Source organism: Brienomyrus brachyistius, chromosome 1 (genome assembly GCF_023856365.1).
Source record: "Brienomyrus brachyistius isolate T26 chromosome 1, BBRACH_0.4, whole genome shotgun sequence".
Classification (NCBI taxonomy): Eukaryota; Metazoa; Chordata; class Actinopteri; order Osteoglossiformes; family Mormyridae; genus Brienomyrus; species Brienomyrus brachyistius.
In genome coordinates this window covers 55,343,073-55,363,243 of record NC_064533.1, presented here as the reverse complement: position 1 = coordinate 55,363,243, position 20,171 = coordinate 55,343,073, and the positions used below count along the sequence as shown (strand labels likewise).

The following is a 20,171-nucleotide window of genomic DNA, read 5'->3' as shown; positions in this document are numbered from 1 at the left end:
GTGTGTTTCTTTTCAAGTTTCCTTCTTTTCATGGTGACGTGATTAAACACAGAGATGGTACGATGGATAAGCTGCGTCGTGCGATTTTCAGTAATTTATTTAATAGTTTGACTATCAGCTCACGCATTTCACCATGCAGGCAGAACAGACTGCGGTTTATCACGCTTCTCTACTTCCTTCCCATAACATCCTGAATAGCCCCACAAGCTTGGAGTCACAGCAAATTTAGCCCAGCAGAAATACAAACATCCAGGCACGTTGTGGGACAAACACATTGCTACTTATTAGCTGGTATTTTGTGGTTTGCTGGTATCTGCCGCAGAACCTCACCTTCGCACCTTCAGAGCCAGCAGCGCACCATGGCCATGAAAGTCAGCCGCCGTGGTTCATTAGGACTCAGATCCATTCACATTCCTTTCAGGTATCCAGTGCACTGGTTAAATGGAAACCTTGATAGGCTGAAGAAATACTTGTACTTATCATTCCTGATTTACTTAATCAGTTAAGGGTGTTTTTCTTCGCTGCATAAATATGGGGTCATAGATGTTTTGTTTGAAAGAAAGCAAGTTACTGTAGACTAATGCTTTGTGTGGTGCAGAAACGCTTCACCCCTCCTCTCTCACCCTGTATTTACGAGGAATCCATGCCTGCAGTGGCACATACAGTGTTCAGAGGACTTGGGCATTTGGTACCTGTGGTGTTTGGGTCTGACCCTCACTTAAGGACAATGCTGTGTGTGTGAAAGGGTGGCCACACTCCCCAGAGAAAGTTTTGCTGCAGGAGGGTAGTACTCGCTGTGGGATATCAGTCATGATTCAGAATAGACAAGATGTGGGGGGGGGGGGGGAGTTACAACTTACTGTCTGAATAGACCAGGACCCCTTAGATACAATCATTTATGACTGAGCTGTTACTATGGAATTCTATGCAAAATATTGCCTGACATTCTGATATACACTGTTACTGCTTATTGTCATTTATTATTTATTGTTACTGTCTGTTAATGTTTAAATTACTTTTTAACTCTCTAGATGTGTGTGAAACCTGAAATTTCCCATTGGATTAATAAAGTGTCTGTCTGTATATCTATCTATCATCTGAAAAACAGAATATTAAATCATCAAAGTCACTTTTCACTATCTGACTCCTCTCAGCCTGGAAAACATTCCTGTTCAGTGAGCGCATTTTCATGAAATGCTTGTACGTCTTGCACAGAAGATGACACACTTCCCCTAAAAGACATATCCACCTCTGCATGAGTTCCATCCCCAGGCATGCCATCAGGCCACTGTCCTGGGTTCAGAGCAGGATCTGAGAAGTTCAACAGAAGGTTTCAGCACGCTGATGGCAATCTCCTGTTGCCCCCCAGGCTCCAAATCTACCTCTAGGGGGCAGGATTTAGCTGCAGGATACATTTGAAAACTTTTCAGGATGCAAACACACAACCATCTACAAAGGGACACGCACAGCCTAGTTCATTTCAAAAGCCACTCTGTTTTCTGGGTGGAGCAAACGGCAAAATTGGTGAAATGGTGGTGTCAGGAGGACACTGAAGAGGCTCCTACAGCAAAAATATTTTCCAGTGGAAGAAAGCAAAGCCAGCAGAAGATGATGTGATTACAGTCTCTAAGGGCAGTGACCCCAAAAGCCTCAGGACAGGCTGCGGCCGCCAAGGGCTGGGCTTTAATCTCCGTACAGGAGGGTGGGATGCACTGGGAGTGTGACAGAGTATGCCCTGTAATCACACTGGGGGTGGATTGAGCAATCTTCAGAGGTTTAATTACCCTCCAATTCATACATGAATTACATTACATAAATTTATTTAGCAGATGCTTTTCTTCAAAATGATGCACAACTGAGAGAGAAGGGTCAACCAGTCCTTGAAGCCACTGAGGTTAAGGGCCTTACTCAAGGGCCTGAGAGTGACACAGTGTAAACAGGCAGACATCAGAGGGGCTGCAGCAGACACTGGGAGGTGACCTCCATCAGGCCATGCCCCCCCCCCCTTCACCCTCATGGTGCCCGGGTAGCCGTGCCTGCAGGTTGCTTCCCCCTACAAAGGAGTGCAGACTCCCATCTGGACAGGGAGGCACTACAGCCAAGAAATCTCACCCGCCCCCCCCCCCCTCCCAGAATAATGTGGGTGCAGCTGTTAGGGGCCAAACAGGGCCACACTTGCAGCCTGCATTTGCACAGCAAGTACGAAAAATAACCCAGCTCCACCCATAATCCACTGCCTGTAGTGGACAATCCTGAAACACAGTGCCATGTAATGCAGACATTTACAGCAGCAATGTAACACTTTTATAGTATCGGCCCAGGTCATCCAGCTAGTTTTCTCTTTGCTCTCTGCAATGGCATTCTACACAAGTCACTGTTTTCCAGAACTCTCTGTTTCTAGGGCATAGACCATCCACAGTCCTGGAAAATGGAAAAGGTAGAGTGTGAAATAAAGGCATATTCGCAAGATGCAACGGACACAGGGGCGACATGGGGGGGTTACTTACGCAGCAGGTTCACTGATGCGAGTCATGCTCTTCACACTATCATGGTGTTGGGGTGTCTCCTAGGGTACTGCAGGGGTGTTCTTCTGTTCCTTACATGTTTGGGGTTCATCAACAAATCTGAAAACTGTGTCTCACCAAACAAAATATTTCCTTTGATACATCTGACTGAAAAAGGCTTTTGTTTGGTGGGAAATTTTAGCTGCTGTGGTGTGAGAGAGAAAGGAAGAGTCTGGAATGGGACTTTCCTGAATGGGAGGTTCTGCTGTAGGAGGATCTGCAACATCCTGTCAGAAACAAGATATCTTGAGTGGCGTGGGGTGCATGCTTCATGCTTTTCTGCCTTTAGAGGAACTCTGAAATGTAAATGGCATCCAAACTGATCATGAAAATACAGAGTATCATCTTCTTATCCACATTTCCCTTTAACTCCAGCCTGAGGACACCCAGCCTATCACAACACTTTCCTTGGCTGAATGTGTAAAATGAATCAAAAATGATTCAGCAAAGAGCTAAAGAATACAGAGCAACCTGCAGGATTGCAGACTGTTTGACTTTAGAGGGGGGGGGGGTCTGCTTCCTTCCCACATGCATTGGACCAAGCTGTGTGAGCCACTCAACTGGACACTGTGGTTCACAGTCCTGACAGGAAGGTCTCTCATTTGCCAGAGGCTTAAAATAAACAAGCATAATTTAGTTGTGTTGCAGCACAACACCCGCCCCCAACCCCCAAGGGACAGATGGTGGCTCTTTGACCCCCAGCAGAGAGCAGCCTTGTATTTTGGTGGAGGTTCCACCCTCAGCCTCCATCATCATCAGTCGATGTCCCACACACTCTGTAAGTGTGCTGATGTTTGCCAGGATCTGGAGCTGTGGGGACCACGCCAGGGGGTGCTGGGTTCAGCGATGTGCCTCATCTGGGCTTGTTGTGGGCAGCAACAGCTCAGAAACAGGCACTGGTTCAAAAGCCATCCCATGTGGAGCAGGCCAGGCAGAACCAGGCCCAGTCAGCTCTTTGGCATGTCTCTTGTCTGCCAAACACTGGAAAACAGATGTAGCCAGTCATGTTGCATGCAAAGCCACCCCCAGCCTCTCCCCCACCTCTCCAGCCCTCTCTCTACCTCCCCTGGGCTCCTCCCAGCCTCCATCCACCTTTTGTGGCCTCCACCCTCCTCCTCCCACCTCCCATGGCCTCGCATTACACTTCCCTCTACCTCCTCACATCTCCCCTGGCCTACCCTCACCTCCCTTCACCTCCACCCATTTCCAATGGCCTTCACTCACCTCTCACTACCTCCTCCTGCCACCCCCCACCTCCTCATGCCTTCGCCATACCTCCACAGGCCTCCTTTGTATCAAAGATACGTGGCAGCCATGGTCTGTGGATGTGAAAAGTACCAAGAGCTGAAATGTTTGCTGCCATGAAAAGGCTTGCCCCACCCCACCACCCCCAACTTCCAGTCGAGTTTAAACAGAACAAAATACACAAAAGCAGGAACCAGGACCTCCACGCATTGGGCCGGCTTGGACCTGCTATTTGCTGGAGCCACTCCGAACCTAAACAGAACCTCCTGTTTATGAGAGTGGCGGTGATTGACGGGGGGTCCAGGGCTCCAGTACTGCCTGAAAACAGGGCATCACGTCAGTAGTAACAGAGCCTCTTTGTCTGGATCTCACCGGGGGAATTAACTCGAGTTTTGCACGACTTTCCACTAAATATTTATCTTTTGTCTTTCCCAGACTTTAATAACATTGAGCAGCTTTGTAGAAAAGAAAATCGAGTCAGGCGCCTAGCTCATCAGAGGGAAGTAGTGAGTTCTTTGCCCGAGACCTAGGGGGTGCTGTCCAAGGCCTGCTTGTCCCTCCAGCATTTGGCACTAGTTTCTGGTCATAAGGATGTGACTTTGTGTCCCCTGGTGTGACAAAAACCTCACCAAACCCGATGACAAAAACATGAATAGCAACATAGAAGCAGCAAATGAAAGGCTTCACTTTGCTGACTAATTACAAAGCGTGTCAGTCATGATGTTGAGGTGTCTTCAGGAGCGAGGAGTGGAAGGGTGGAGGAAGGTTGATGAGCTAGGCATTGGAGCAGGACATCCTGCATCTTCAGGCTGCCAGGAATCCCAAAGCCATCAAAAGATTGCCATTCCGATATTGATTAGTTCTGGTCAGGGAGCCTGATGAATCTAACCTGTATCCCCTGAACACTGGTGAAAGTTTAAGCCATGATGAGCAATTAATGTCCAGGACCCTGCTGGCACCTCAGGGAGGATGTGACCTTTCAGTCCAGCTGTGTGTGTTGCCGATCCAGTGCCACTTAACTAAATCACCATTGGTTGACCTGGACTACTGCCTTAGCTACAGTGCCCCCTGGTGGTGACTGTACTGACAGAAGCCCACTGACTGTGTATACCTATGAGTAACTTTCTCTCTTTATCGCATGCAGTAATGAACATGCTAAATGACTAACACCTCATGACTCGCTTTTTTCTCGTCCCAGGTCGTGGTCGGGACGAGACACACATTTCTGCTGTGTAGTTTAAAATATACAGCTGTGTAAACAGGGCAAATATAAACTTGGTGGCTTGTTCACTTGCTTTGGATAGCAAGTACCAACTACTGCCCTGATTTATTGGTTTTGGGGTGGTGGAGGGGGGTGGGTGATGATGCACACTGGCGAGATCCCCTTTGTGAAATGCGTACAATACAGATTTACAGTGCCATGGGGGGAGAGGGGGGGTGTACGGGAGCCCCCCCTTCCTCAGCCCCTGTTCCCTGTTTTCTGAACCCACAGGTTAAACTGTGGGATTCCGAACATTAGGAAAACCCATTTTCCCACATTCCCACAGTGGGAACTGGCATTCAATCCAAATCTTTGTGTTGAGGTTTAGTCAGGGGGGCAGTTCCTGCTTGATTTCACAAGGAAGCCTCCCCCAGCTTACATACAGGCCCCCAGGGTCTCTGTGGGCAGTTTTAGGACCATCTATTACATTTCCTCACCTCCTATAGACGATGCACTGAATGTAATTCACAATATAGATCATTTTCCCATGACAGAAGAAGAGGGACAGAGGACAGACGTTTATATTAAAGGTTTCACAGCACCATATGGGGAGAATTAGCCCCCAGCATGACATGATTTACAACAACAACAGCAGTAAAATCATCTTTGTTCCAATACAGAATTTTACTTTGTACAACGATTTCTAAGAATTTCTCACAATGCGAGTTGTAAACATCAATGTGTACTTATTAACTGTACATCTGACTTTTTATCCAACCTTTAAAAAGTCATAAGCTCAAGAGGGTTTTTCCTCATAAGCAGACTTCACACCAAGGCTGATTCAGATCATACATCCATGTTAATGTTGCATCACAGAGTTTTCAGAATACTATTTCCACATCCAGTTGTAAAAATCTGTGTTTGTATGACAGACTTTCAGCAGAAAGTTTCAGAAATTCTTGCTGGGACTTGGAATAACCGTGAATTCACTGTGAAACTCAGGGGCATAAATCTGTCATGCCGAAGATGCTCTTCACACTCCAGGGCGCTCACAGGCCCTAAACAATGTACTTCTCACGCTTATGTGACTTACAGAACTAAGGCTAATTAAACTTCCTTTGAAAGATACATATTTGATATGTTTCCATGGCCATTGTGTGCAATCAGAGGCAGTGTTTCTGCACTATTTAGATTGATAAGAAAAATGTTTTTAAACAAACATTCTGGAAATTCCTGCTGGTCCATGTGCATGTCAAGGATAGAGATTAAACAGAACAAAAAGCAGAAAGCCACTATTGATCAGGTGCTACCTCATAATGTGACTGAACTGCTGAACTAACAGCATATCAGAGGCCAAATTAACTTCATGAAAAACATGGAGAAACTGAGGAAAAGCCTGTCCTCCCATTACCCTACAATGACTGCATGACACCTGCCCTTCAGGACATGGGACAAAGGACTCCACCCAGCTGCAAGGAAGTGGAAATGGAGCCATGAGGAGTAGCCCAGTGTTTGGGGCCGGGTTCAACCCCCACCCACCAGTAGTCTGTGGAGATTCCCACACTGCAAACTCTCTCTGCTCTTAATGGTTTCTGTGTGACAACAAGCAGGAAATCAAGTTTTTCATGCTAACAGATAGAGCCTCATCCAGGGACAGATGACTATGGGTTACATGGGAATCTGGACTTTTCTGTTATTTATGGCTGCCTGCTTTCCGAGGATGTCGGGCTGTGCAGAAACGGCAAAGGGCAAGGTACAGAGTCAGATAGGTATGCAGTCACCTGATAGAGGCCTCACCCACCGGATGATGGTTTCTGAAGCAGGGAAGGAACCACAGCATGACCAGGGAGGGGAGAGTTTATTACCGTCACACAGACGCAGAGAGTGAGATTGTCAAGACTCAGACTGATGCCAATAAGCCACGTCCACAAGGTAAAAAGGCACCACGAAAAGACCATACATCAACACTGTACAGTGACCAACAGCAAAGGGGTAGGGCTTACAGAGCACCTACCAGTGATGGCTAGGGGGCCTAGAGTGATGCTAACGCACTACTGGATGGCATGTCTGACAGTCTGCATCGGCACAGCACCCTTGATGCCCCGTAAATGGTGGCAGCTCTGCAATTTGGAAGCCGTGATGGGTCCAAGCCCCCACCACAATTGCTCTCAGTCCAGTCCCCAGTGCAGCAGCCCCCATGCTATCAGTAGGAGGTGTGGAAGCTCGTTTCCCAAAGATAAATCCCACCCATTTGTGTGCTTGAAGCCAAACCTCACAGCCGCCAGGCTGGGGGCGGGGGTGAGTGGAAAAACAGGGGGGTTCCTCTGAAAGAGAGATGCCAACACCCCCCCTCCATGCTCCATAGTCAGAGGTCAGCGATCCTCATGCAGCAGGAAGAGCTTGATAGTATCAGGCAGGGGGAGGGACGGGATGGCCCCCAGGTGACATTTTCCGAGTGCCCGGCGGACACAGATGCGGCAGAGATGGGTCAGCCGCCGAGGGATCCCTGGAGTTGGGGGGAGAGGAACAATGTTATATATAAAATCAGGGAAGTTATTAGCTGATCATGTCTCAGGCTGTGTAGAATGACTGATGCCTGTTATGTTGAAGGGGCAGGGAGTCCAGGAAAGTAGTGTGTGGGGGGGGGGGACACATGAAAGGGTGGGGTCTCAGAAAAGGGGGTGTTTCCAGAGGAGCGTGTCTTTTGAGTGTCACATTTAAATGGGCATGTCTTTTTCTGTAGTGCCGAAAGGCCACTCACTGCGAGCCTCCTGGTAAAGCCGTAACGCCTCGGGCTCCATCCTGAGCCTGACGCGCCCCACGGCGTCTAAGCCAGGATGCTCGTCCCAGGGCACCAGGTTGGGGTTGGCGCCGTGCTCCAGCAGCAGCCGAACGAAGGCAGGCTCGCAACCGTGCCGCAGCACAGCGTCCAGCAGGCAGGCGGCGAGGCCCCGCTGCAATGCCTCACGGCACACCGGGCCTGTGTAGTTGTAGTCGGGGTCGGCGCCGGCCTGCAGCAGCACACGGAAGCAGCCCAGGTGATGATAGGCGGCGCTGATGTACAGCGGGCACACCACCAGCGAGGACAGCGTGCGCGCACTGAACAGGGGCCGCGGCCCCAGCTGGTGGTCCACGTCCACATCTGCATCAAACCTGGGGGGGGGGGAGGCGGCAGGTCAGGCTCCAGTGCCAGCTCTGCAAGGCCCGTGGGACCCAGTTATGGGGCCACCTGTCAGGGTGACCTGCCTCGGTGACAGGCGGCGCCGATTACCTGATGAGCTCCTTGAGGATGTCCACCCTGCCCACCCGTGACGCGTGGTAAACAGGTGTGCTGCGGTGGTGCCGGCTGCCGTTAGGGTCCGCGCTTGCCTCCAGCAAGATTCGCACGCAGTCCAGGTGCCCATTGACTACGGCCACGTAGAGTGCAGTTTGGCCCTTGACGTCAACCAGGTCCACCTCAGCACCCTGGCTGATGAGGAAGGCCACGCAGTCGCTGTGACCTGCCGTGGCAGCGATGCGCAGTGGGGTGCATGGGAGCCAGCCGCAGCACCAAACCGATTTCTCATTGATGCGCCTGTATGTGGTCGGTGCAGTGGCACTACAGTCAGGTTGCAATCAAGACGTGGGTAAGTAAACTTTGTGGATATGCAGTTGGTACTGCATATCAGGCTATAGCTAAAACCATGGCAGTGCATGAAAAGCATGCAGTCAGCATGCAGTCAGGGTGCAGTCAGGCAGCCTGCCTTACCGTTTAAAGCTGTCCTCCTGCAGCAGGCTGCGCAGCGTGTCCAGGTCGCCCACGTAGGCAGCGTTGTGCAGCCGCATGTCATCACACTGCTCCAGCGGCTTGTCACAGTACTGCTCCTGCAGCCACTCCTTCAAATTACGGCCTGGGGGTGGGGAGTTGGGAGATGGAAATCAGGGTGGGACACACTCTTGGACCTCACACAAAAGTACAACATTCTCCATTTATAAAGAGTGATAAAGCTGTAGGTTATGTGAATTACATCTGAGAAAAAATATCCGAGAAGCAAATTAACTCATTTAAACATAAAAAATATAAATAACAGACAGCTTGTGGATCGGAGGGACAGAATGGGCGGGATTTCGACCCGTCAGTCAGTGCGCGGGCCAATGGGACGTCGTTTTTTATACCCGCCCCTTGATGACTGACAGCACCGTCCATGGCGGAATCCTGTGGACCCCATAATATTTTAAGGTCTATATGGCTGCACTCACTTATCATACCGCAACGTTCCTAATACATGGAGCAAAAGCGGGGATACCTGCGGGCGAGGTGCCGGACATATCCGAAACCGTCACCACTGGATTGCCGATATTAGGCGGATCGTCGTCTCCGTCTAAATCCCCCCCGTCTGCCATGTTCTGCTAAGAAAAGCTTTAGGGTTTACTCAGACGCCGCTCTTGTCCGCAGTGTGTAGTCTGCCTTCGATCTGCCGGGTAGCTTTATTTCGTCGGTATATACGTCCGCAGAGCTGACATGGAAGCAGGTATCCTCCTTTCATGCGTCGGTTTCCTCTTCCTAGTTCGGGAACGACATGGTCACCCGCCACCAGGGGGCGCACACGAGTACGGGCGGCAAGCGGACCCCGGGGCTCTTTTCATTCATAACCATCACGCGCTTTATGTCTCGGATGGGCCGTGACACTTAAAAAAAGCCTTCGATTCGGTCCCCTGTTTCCCATCAGTCACCCAAAACTTCACGTATTTCATACCGACACTGGCAAACTGCACTCACAGCCGGCGCTTATCCAGTGGTCCAAGCAAACGCGTTTAGCAGGTATGACGGCCTCGTCTGTTGCTGGAGGAGGTGTGTTTCAAGAGGGGGAGGGGCGTTTGTGTTTTATTATGGCTCGGTGACAGCTCAGCTTCTCTGCTTAAAATAACCAGGCGGACTGCAGCTCCATGCAAAGCGAATCTGTGCGCATTAAACACAGCTCCTCCTGGTATCCCGTGTGCAGAAAATGTGCATACTGCCTCTGAGAAGTTTGCTTTGCGAGATGGGTGTGAAGCCCCCGAAACTTTAAAAAGGTGACCGATGTCCCCCATCCATGTCAGTGTCCAAACTGTTACAGTGGTTGGTCTGGGATTAACTGCACAACGGTATGGGTTTTAGGGATTAATCTAATGTAAACAAAGGCAGCGGTTCAGACTAATCCCGTAGGTCTCCTGGCTGTCACTTCAGTGCTTATGGAGGGGCTGCGGATTTTGTAATGAGGGAGCACCGGGACAAAGGCAACATGTGCTGTGTGTTCTCCCCCGTCAGATGTGCCCAAAGCAGGTGGGCTCTTTGCCTGACAAATCCGCGCTTAAGGATTTCCAGTTTATCTGCACCCCGTATTAGTCTGAGGCAGCTGTTTTAAGCCATGCCTTTTAAAGGTAATTTTATTTAAATTCTCGTTCCCTTCCCTAACAGCGCCCGATCTACAAGGTATTTGACCAAACCAGAGCTCCGCACGTACTGCTGACCCAGCTAAAACCAGGCTCTTCGCCCGCAGACCCTATATCTGCGGTTCCTTCATCCTGCCGGAGGTGTTAGGCAGATATTCACTATATTACTGGTTTAAGTGTTACTGTTGTGCTTCTAAAGAACAGTTTAGGAAAAAGAGACCTCCAGACATCAGAATGTACCAAAAGTTTGTAACGCAGTCCACTACAAAAGTCTGATTGAAAACGCACACGTTTCCTTTGTTGTTTAGACACTATTTAATGCGAACATTTTGAATGCCCTCCAGTTATGAAATATTAAAGGGGAATCTCATTTAAAAAAGAGGGCCATTCTCCGGATACGCTGCATTATTCTTAAGCCGTTGTTAACATTCTCAGTGCTTTCTGTGCAGTAATCATAATAATGTTGATGAAACAGAATACATGTCAAACACGATCCATCACAAAATGCCGAATCCGCTGAAACATAAACACACTCATTGCTGTTAAATCCAGATGTTCGCTTTTCTGGTTTAGTTTTACATTTATGACGAAAGTGGCACGATATTTACATTTTCTCCCATAGACATCTGGTGTTTTACAGTCCGTAACAGAACTATGATGTTTATAATCACTTTCATTTCATAAAACAGACGAGTTTAGATTGGAATTTGCTTGTTTTTAATGTCTTTTTGATTATTACAAAATGGCCACTTCAGCTGTACAGTCACTAGAGGGCGCCGAGGGACCGATAACTATAAATGAATATCCAATTATGAATAAATCTATGAATAAATTCAATAGATAAAACTAATCTATGCGAATTTAAAATTTACGATACCAGTCTGGAGCACAGTGCAAAACGAAAGCAATATTGTAGTCTTGTTAAGTTTTACTTTCGACAGAATTTAAACATAAAAATCTAAATATGTGCACTCACTTGTGAAAGACATACAGAATTAGCAAGCCCGTGCTTCAGTTTTAAAGAGAGCAGGCTGTGTTTCAGAGATTGTGCTGTGTGACTCAACGTTTCAGTGGCTCAGGGTGCCAACCAGGGGAAGTCTCTGTTTGCCTAGCTGTGGTCGACATGGAGATGTCACGTGTCTTATTTTCAAAGTGCAGCATTTTTGTGCTATGTAGGTCTTGTTTTTGCATTTCCTCTCAGTAGTTCTGAATTGGGGAGTAGTGTTTTTGCAGACTGGATGGAAATAGCCTGCAGAAATACTTCAGCTTTTCAGATGGTGGTATTAAGACCCTATGACCAAACTCTGACAATGGCTGAGCTAGATCTTTCTGTGCCAATACTATTTTATCATTGTGATGCCTCTTTTACAGTTACAGCTGTTGATTATAATTATTTAAAGTTTAATACAAACTAATCATAATATATCTTGTGGCCATGACTGTACACAAGTATCTGTGTGTACACCTTCTCATACTGAGGCCATCATGGCTTCACATGATGACCATTGCTCTGTGGAGCTGTTTTGCAGCACCACGCTCACTTCTCCATGGTTGACTTTTTTATAAGCTCTTTCTGTAATGTGGGTGCTTCCCCTAACCCCCCCCCCCCTCCAGCACAGTGACAGCAGACCCCAGGCCACATTCACTCTGTTTGGAGCCCCCTCCATTAATAACTCTTTCAGGGAGGGTCCATCACACTCCTCACCTCCTACACCATGGGGGAAGCAGCACACCATCCCTCAGCACTGAGAGTGAGCTGGGTGAGTGCACGGGGCACAACACTTAATCTGTCTGTTGCCTCTGTGTGCATCCACCATGAACACAAACCCGAAACCTTCTGCTCTTAAAAAGAATCCAACTGACTGCTTGTTAGTGTTTTCAGGTGGTCGGGTTCAGATCTAGAATCCTGCACTAATAATATACACAGAGTATATGGAGCCAGAAACATGCCTTTGGGTCCCTACAGATCACAAAACACCCCCTTCTTCAGCTAAGCAGACATAGCTTCTCTCAAAATGGCAGCAACATTCTCTAAGGAGATCCCAGTCCAAATGTGAATGACCAGAGGGAGCATTATGTTCCTTCCAGAGAGCCTGTTAGGAGGTATTGTCTCCTGTCAGTCCCAGGGAGTTAATTAAAGCCTGAGACGTTTGATCTGGTCCATCATGGGGAAGGGACACATTGTGGGCCTCCATTCCGAGTGGCTCTACCCATGCTCCCTGTTCCAGTGCAGTTGCTATGGCAACCCAAGCTACCTGCCTGAATGGCAGTGGGGTAGCAGGCACCCATGTGGACCACCCTAAGTGAGTCCCATGGGCCACACTGAATCACCATCCCAATATTGAATGAATGAATGTTGCTTTTACATAGTGCTTTTCAAGATACCCAAAGCAATTTACAGAACCAATGGGGAACCATATCAACCACCACCACATTGCAGCAGCGACCTGGATGATGCGTCAGCAGCCATTCTGCACCAGTACACTCACTACATAGTAGCTAAGGTGGTGAAGGGACAGGAGTGATTTCACCAGTTAGACAGAGGGGATGATTAGGAGGCCAGCTTTGATAGGGCTACAGTGGGCAATTGACCTATCCCTGACAAACAGCCACCTCTGAATGGCAGGAGCTCTGATTCTACATTGCGTAAAGAAGGCTGGCAGTGTTTACATTGCAAGGGAGTCTAAGAATAAGCAGTGGAATCCAGAAAGAATTCATCCTCAGAAGGGGGGCAAAGGAACACCTATTTGGGCCCTCTTTCCTGTGGAGCACCATTTAAGCGTCCAGGAGTGGCAAACCTCTGGTGGTGTCTCCTTCATCTCCAATATACAGGTAAGTAGGAGGGTCCTAAGTGGGCTGGCCGCAAACTAGATGCCCTCTACTGGCCTGACTGGCCTGTGTGCATTCTGCTGCATGCTTGTGTGTCTGTGCTCCATGCTTTGAGCCGTGTCTGTGCTGCTTTCTCTGACCGACGTTTCACAGTCTGATGAACTTGCTGAAGTGTCACCACAGTGCCACCTAGTGAAGGGTCTATGAAGTGAAGGTCACGGAGCATAGATTACAGATTCAGTCTCAGTTAGTGCCAGCCAAGATCAGTCTCAGTTAGTGCCAGCCAATATTATTGTATCATTGTGATGCCTGTCTTACAGTTACAGCTGTTGATTATAATTGTTTAAAGTCTAATACAAATCAATCATAATATATTTTGGTTGGCCTTTTAAACATTACTATAACAATCCATGTAAGGCCAAGCAACAGCTTGTCATCTACAGTGGATATAAAAAGTGTACAAACCTTTCTTAAAATGCCAGGTTTTTGAGACAATGATAAATCATTTCAAAACTTAAATGTGATCTAGAACCTTCAATGTGACCTAGAACCTTTACAATTCAATTGGAAAAACAAACAAATCTGTTAGGGGGAAAAAAATAAAATAATATATATATATATATATATATATATATATATATATATATATATATATATATATATATATATATATATATATATAAAATATACAATAAAGCCGGTTGCACATTCTTTAACATTTGAGGAGCACCTTTTGATTTAATTATAGCATTTTTTGGGTAGGAGTCTATTAGTATGGCACATCTTGACTTGGCAATGTTTGCCCACTCTTCCTTCAGATCTGGGCATCTCTAGTGCACAGCCCTCTTCAGGTCACCCCACAGATTTTCAATTGGATTTAGCTCTGAGCTCCATTCTAAAACTTTTGTTCATTTGGATGTATGAATGGGTCATTGTCATGCTGAAAGGTGTCACAGCTTGCTCACCAGTCTTTTCATCCATTTTGTTTTTTTTCTATTGCCAGTCGATCAAAGGATAACAAAAACATAATAAAAATTACCGCTAGTTTAATTTTTTCCATATGTTGTCATGTTTAAAAAGACTCAGAATGAACACTGTAAGCAGACTACTTGATTACTATAAGAAAATTATTTAACCAGTATTTGTACAGGAATGGTTCTGTTCCAAAGTTTTTGATCCATATCACAATGACTAAGATCACTATAAGCGGTTTCCACTGTACATCCATGATGATGTCATGTGTGCAAAATGTTTGTACAAAAATAAGAAGGAAGTTGTCATGCACGCCGACCGGGGAAGCAGGAGCAGGGAGGTGAGGAAGCGGGGAACGAGGAATTTATTAGGAAAAGTACGAGGCAATACAACACACAGACATTAAACTTCAATGACCGGACTGGGGAAAACATACCTAACGCAGACTGAAATACATTGGACTAATGACAACAATCAGAAACAGCTGGTAAACACAGGGAATTCACATGTGGTTACAAGGGGGCATGGCACCCAGAAGGAGCAGACGATCAGGACGTGACAGAAGCATTTTTTTTTTTTAGATATTTTAATGAATGGTCATTAAAATATATAAAGAGCCAATAGTTGCTCACGGGCGGCATGGTGGTGCAGTGGTTAGCACTGTCGCCTCACACCTCTGGGACCCGGGTTCGTGTCTCCGCCTGGGTCACATGTGTGCGGAGTTTGCATGTTCTCCCCATGTCGTTGTGGGGTTTCCTCCGAGTACTCCGGTTTCCCCCCATGGTCCAAAAACATGCTGAGGCTGATTGGAATTACTAAATTGCCCATAGGTGTGCATGTGTGAGTGAATGGTGCATGAGTGTGCCCTGCGATGGGCTGGCCCCCTATCCAGGGTTGTTCCCTGCCTCGTGCCCATTGCTTCCGGGATAGGCTCCGGACCCCCCGCGACCCAGTAGGGTAAGCGGTTTGGAAAATGGATGGATGGATAGTTGATCACTTGTGTCGAAGCTCCATTTAGACCTACTTGTGTTTAAAGTTTTTAAGATGTTGCTGAATGAAGCCTTTACATTGTGTTTGCCGGTTTTCATTTTAAATGTTGTTGTTTTGAGTTATTTCCATCTGTGGTGCAAAAAAAGGAAACAGTTTTGTCAATTGAGTTACAACTGGAGATAAGAGAAGACAGTCCGGCAACCATTTTCTGCCCAGTCAGAAGAGAGAAGAAGGGCACAGAGCCAGGTTGAGTACTACACACTCTATCAAGCCTATTGTTGCCGATAGTCACATTCCACCAGAAAACTCTCTGGGGATGTCCCAAGCAGCATAGCGGACCTCAGCAACTGAGGATCGAAAGAAAGAGTAAGATCCTGGCTTCAATGATCCCTACTGCCATTTCACTGTTACAAAAGAAAAATCACATTAACTCTGAGTAATCTCAACATTTTCATTACAGGGGGATTGCGAAAGTCATATATGAAATAAATATAAATGCTAGCACTAAAACATTTTGTTCATGCATTATTTTGCATTTTCAAAATGTGCATTTACATATACATGCCACAGCATGTGCTGCTGCAAGCACGCCCCCCATAGGGAAACTGCAAATACAGCTGGGAAAATAAATATCGAACGTGTCAACATTTTCCACAGTAAACATATTTCTAATGGGGCTATTGACATGGAATTTACACCAGATGTTGTTAACAACCAAAGTAATCCACACATACAAAGAAAGCAAAACAAATAAATCCCTTAATTAAGTTATTTGTAATAAAGTGAAATGACTCAGGGAATAAGTATTGAATACATGAAGAAAACGAGGTGCAAAAAGGCATGGAGAGCCAAGAAACCAGTTGAAATCTGTCAGTATTTAGAAAGCAATCCTGCCCCTTATCAGTGCAAATTAATATAAGCTGGTTTAGTCCTAATTGATGGCCTACAAAATGGTTTCTCATTACCAAGGTGTCAAACAAGAAGCATCTCATGATTCATATACAGAAATGTAGTGGGAGATTAATAAAATTCAGTAATCTGGGTGTAAGACCACAATACATAACCATAAGTGCAAACATTCCGTTAACATCTAAGCTTCAAATGGCTGTTTTTAGGGGAATCACGTTAAATGATACACTGCACATGGATGTGTTGACAATGAAAAACTCTTAAGTCTATATTTAAAAATTATGACAGACCTGCACGTTTTAACGCATATTTTAATCAGAAACATTCGATTAATATTAACAAGTACTGTATTTATAGCTACTCTCTTGTCATGTCGTTATGTAAGGAATAATTGACGACGGGTCGTTGAATTATTAGAAAATAATGCACACCCGAGGTGGTGATGCGGCCACGACGCAAAGCGGAGTGGCCGTTACACCTCGGGTGTGCATAATTTTTCTAATAATTCAACGGTCCGGAGTCAATTATTCCGCTTATACTACGGTTGCCACACCTCAAGACATCGATCAGATGATATATTTCAAGGGATTCGTCCGGTTTTTGTACTTAAATCGCTATTGTGAGTAGGATTATTTCTTCCGCATCTCATCCAACGACTCTTTTGCTAGTTCAAAAACGTCATTTTAAAGCTGGCAATGGAGGCTTGAGCCGTTGATATCAGACTAATGCAGTTAATAATGAAGTTATTAGAAAGAGAACGAGAGAGACAGAGACACAGAGAAAGAGAAACAGAGAGAGCTTGTATGAATTAGGCTACCTCTGTGTGTCCCTCAACAGTGTTCTGAAACACCGTCTCTAAACTGTAAGTCTGCTTTAAGATGCAGCGCTGTTATTACCTCGCTAGTGAGAAATGTCATGTGTAGCCTTTAAGTAGACCTGCAGACCTTCCCCTGCGAGGCCAGCTGGACTCCACCCATTCATTAAAAATAAACCCCGGAGTGACGTGCGCATCCACCTGTCAGCCAGGTGTCGCGTGAAGAAGAGCAGGAGACACCGTCGCTGGACACTTTTCACTGTGAACGAGATTCGCGGCTTCCTAGACGGTAAGACGGGGACCACGTTAGCCAAACCATTCTTCTATGTGCTCTGAATTATCAATTTATGCCAATCCAATAGTGTTCCACTGCCAGAGTGTGTGAAAATGTAGGGGGTTTCACCTTTATTCATATTGCTGTAAAATTCAGTCTGTTTTCCACAATGGCATTTTCTTCATTTATTAAACCGTGAAACGGGAATTTCACACGCTGTCAAAATTATGATTCATTCAGATGCTGACACCTGCAGAGATTAGGAGCGTGGCTTTCAAGGATAGGTCACTTGTGCTTTGATACTCCTCACCTTGTACACGACATACCATAACCCGGTTATCAGTATCTTTGGCGGAAACATTGAGCAGGTTTGGCAAGTTTTCTTTTTACAGCCTTAGAGAACAAAGGTTTCCAGGTTTCCAGGCTGCACTTCGTGCTGCGTCTGCTTAAGGTACAATAAGGAAGTCCTGAAATGTGAACTTTCCTGTTCCTTCTGAGACCGAGGAGTAGTCCTATTTATAAACTATAGCTCACATTGGCGATTCTCCTTTTGTTTCAAGGTTTGAAGGCAATGTTTTCCCGGCTAGTCGTCATCTTTTTATTATTTCTAGCTACGCTAAATATCTCATACCAGAGAAAACCGAAAAAACCTCCTCAGACGCTGTCTAGAGGTAAGTGCAATTGTCATTCAATCACATTATCATTCTTTGGAAATCACTGGTGGTTGAATCTTACTCTTCCTATAGGGGGCGCCAACAATTCATTCATAAAAGCCACTTCATATGGGCTTTTCATTCAAAATATTAATGAAATATACCTACGAATTTACAGTCTTTTACGTGACATCGTGGCCCAACACGTTTTCTAAAAACTTTTGGGTGCTCACCCTAAATACACATTACCTGTGTGCTATCAGTGTTGTCCATAATTTCACTGTAATTTCCCCATGATGTTTTTAAGGATGGGGAGATGATATTACATGGGTCCAAACCTATGAAGAAGGACTGACAAAAATGAAGGAAAGGTAAGAGGGATTTTATCTTCTGAAATGCAGTCATAGAGAAGGTACCCTGGTGTACAAGGCTGCCCTGATGCTCCAGTTGCTGTAGTGTGTATATGTCCTCCGCTGAGCACACTGGCTTATGTTCTGCTCACCCTTTACCCTCTGTACCCCTCTTTGTCCCTAAAGCAAAAAGCCACTTATGGTAATTCATCACAAAGAGGACTGCCCATACAGCCAAGGTCAGTCACTCTATGCCCAGCTTCAGCTAAGAATCCCACACTATGTTCTGTGTCATTTGTTTCACATGTCATATAGCTATTTCACATCTGAATAATGTGACCTTTCCTTTATATGCTTACTGTAGCCCTTAGAAAGACATTTTCTCTGGATAAAAATATTCAGAAAATGGCCCAGGAGGATTTCATCATGCTCAACCTAATGGTAAGCACAGCCCTGGAGGTCATTGTACCCTAATTACAGGCCCCCCACTTTGAGCCTTCACCAGGGACAGTGGTGAGCTTAACCTACATCAGTGCTGTATTCTTTTCATTTTCAGCATGAAACCTCAGATAAGAACCTGGCTCCTGATGGCCTGTATGTTCCCAGGATCCTCTTTGTTGGTGGGTTTCATCTCCCCTTCAGCTCATTTTAATAGTCAGAGTGTAACTGGATTTATTTCTCGATCTCATGTCTGTGTTTGTGCACTCTCTATTTAGTCTGTCTGTGTCAGTTCCGCGTCACACGTTCTGGTCAGATAGGTCATTCTTCCTCCCACTGATGCCCCATTACCCTGCCTCCTTTAAGAAGCTGCTCATATTTACTGAGCCAGTGTGGCCTGCTGAGGTGACTCTGTGTGACGCTTCTGAGGGTCACTCAGTTGAAGCAGTAAGACTAGCAGAAGCCGACGTGTCACAAGCTCATGACAGGGTACCACTAAGTGCAGAGTGTGTGCATGTCACTTTCTTGCCAGCCCCACCCCCGCATGATACCTCATCTCCCCTGCAGACCCATCCATGATAATACGTGCTGATATCGCGGGCAAGTACAGCAACCACCTGTACACCTACCAGCCAGATGACATGGATGTCCGTAAGTGCTCTTTCTCATGCTGTGACGTGCCATCTAACCCCCAGAATGCTGGGCTACTCTCCTGGTCTTCCGGCCTGCACCCCCACTGAACCTGTCCCCCTTTCTAGTGGTAAAGAACATGAGAAGAGCCAAGATCCTTTTGCACACAGAGCTCTGACCTTCATCCTCATAAATTGCTGACCCCTGACCGTGTGAAGCTGGGATGGGAAACATCATCGTAGTGTAAGACACCGGAATGGCAAACCAGTGTCCCCTGCCTTTCCATGTGTTATCCACAACAAGATTTTTATAAGGCCTTGTAACTTAACATTGTCTGCCTTTTTATACTGCATCTTATACTGCTGATTCATTTGGGATTTTTAAATTTATAATAAATAATCACTGAAGTGTCTTGTATGTGCTCATTGTGAACACTCACTCACTGGCCCCTCCCTTTAATCCAGGGACACCTGCACACGCTCCCTAACGCCTTCCGTCCATTCTCCTGCACTCACACCCCTGCCTATTCTGGGTTTCTACACTCACTACCCAGTGCATCCGTCTATCCTGGGTGTCCTGCTTTTACTCCCCAGAACCCCCAGCCCATCCTAGCTCTCCCGTCTATTCCAGGTCTCCTATACTCACTCCCTGGAGACCCCTAGCCATCCTTGGTCTCCTGCACTCGCTCCCTGATGTCCCCCACCTACCATGGATCTCCTGCACTCGATCGCCAACTCCCCCCACTTACTTATGCCTCCCTGCACATCCCGGGTCTCCTGCGCTCGCTCCTTGATGCTTCCCGTACCTCCTGCTCCCTATCTATCCTTGGTCTACTGCACATGCTCCCTGGCTCCCCCCATCCATCTCTCAGGTCTGCACTTTCCCGAGCA

At 46.6% G+C, this 20,171-nt stretch overlaps 2 protein-coding genes across 8 annotated transcripts; one reads left to right on the top strand and one right to left on the bottom strand.

Annotated features, from left to right (window-relative positions):
- Positions 1-6,851: 6,851 nt before the first annotated feature.
- On the bottom strand, positions 6,852-9,808 carry asb1 (ankyrin repeat and SOCS box containing 1). Of its 2 annotated transcripts, none has more exons than XM_049018842.1 (5): positions 9,297-9,808; positions 8,759-8,900; positions 8,282-8,608; positions 7,772-8,163; positions 6,852-7,516 (listed from the first exon to the last, which is right to left on the bottom strand). In XM_049018842.1, exons 1-5 carry the CDS (start codon positions 9,391-9,393, stop codon positions 7,383-7,385), a joined length of 1,092 nt encoding a protein of 363 aa, XP_048874799.1. In that variant the 5' UTR covers positions 9,394-9,808; the 3' UTR covers positions 6,852-7,382. The 2 variants fall into 2 exon arrangements, with proteins under 2 accessions (XP_048874799.1, XP_048874809.1); XM_049018852.1 differs by having other exon boundaries at positions 8,282-8,584; positions 9,297-9,805.
- Positions 9,809-16,673: 6,865 nt separating this feature from the next.
- LOC125745736 (anterior gradient protein 3-like) lies at positions 16,674-19,692 on the top strand. Of its 6 annotated transcripts, none has more exons than XM_049018886.1 (9): positions 16,674-16,741; positions 17,145-17,225; positions 17,822-17,881; positions 18,171-18,234; positions 18,400-18,452; positions 18,578-18,654; positions 18,770-18,833; positions 19,219-19,302; positions 19,410-19,692. In XM_049018886.1, exons 1-9 carry the CDS (start codon positions 16,693-16,695, stop codon positions 19,457-19,459), a joined length of 582 nt encoding a protein of 193 aa, XP_048874843.1. In that variant the 5' UTR covers positions 16,674-16,692; the 3' UTR covers positions 19,460-19,692. The 6 variants fall into 6 exon arrangements, with proteins under 6 accessions (XP_048874843.1, XP_048874832.1, XP_048874875.1 ...); XM_049018875.1 differs by having other exon boundaries at positions 16,678-16,741; positions 17,771-17,881; XM_049018904.1 differs by lacking the exon at positions 16,674-16,741 and adding an exon at positions 17,451-17,578 and having other exon boundaries at positions 17,068-17,225; positions 17,771-17,881.
- Positions 19,693-20,171: the final 479 nt, after the last annotated feature.

What these genes read in the sequence shown, in the direction of transcription:
- asb1 (XM_049018842.1), bottom strand. Translation starts at nt 9,393, where the DNA reads ATGGCAGACGGGGGGGATTTAGACGGAGACGACGATCCGCCTAATATC. An exon ending in CAGGAGGACAGCTTTAAACG is followed by an intron (nt 8,609 to 8,758) that starts GTAAGGCAGGCT and finishes ACCTGACTGTAG; the next exon opens with TGCCACTGCACCGACCACAT. An exon ending in GCTTTACCAGGAGGCTCGCA is followed by an intron (nt 7,517 to 7,771) that starts GTGAGTGGCCTT and finishes CCCCAACTCCAG; the next exon opens with GGATCCCTCGGCGGCTGACC.
- LOC125745736 (XM_049018875.1), top strand. Translation starts at nt 16,693, where the DNA reads ATGATATATTTCAAGGGATTCGTCCGGTTTTTGTACTTAAATCGCTAT. An exon ending in TCCTCAGACGCTGTCTAGAG is followed by an intron (nt 17,882 to 18,170) that starts GTAAGTGCAATT and finishes GATGTTTTTAAG; the next exon opens with GATGGGGAGATGATATTACA. An exon ending in GGACTGCCCATACAGCCAAG is followed by an intron (nt 18,453 to 18,577) that starts GTCAGTCACTCT and finishes TGCTTACTGTAG; the next exon opens with CCCTTAGAAAGACATTTTCT.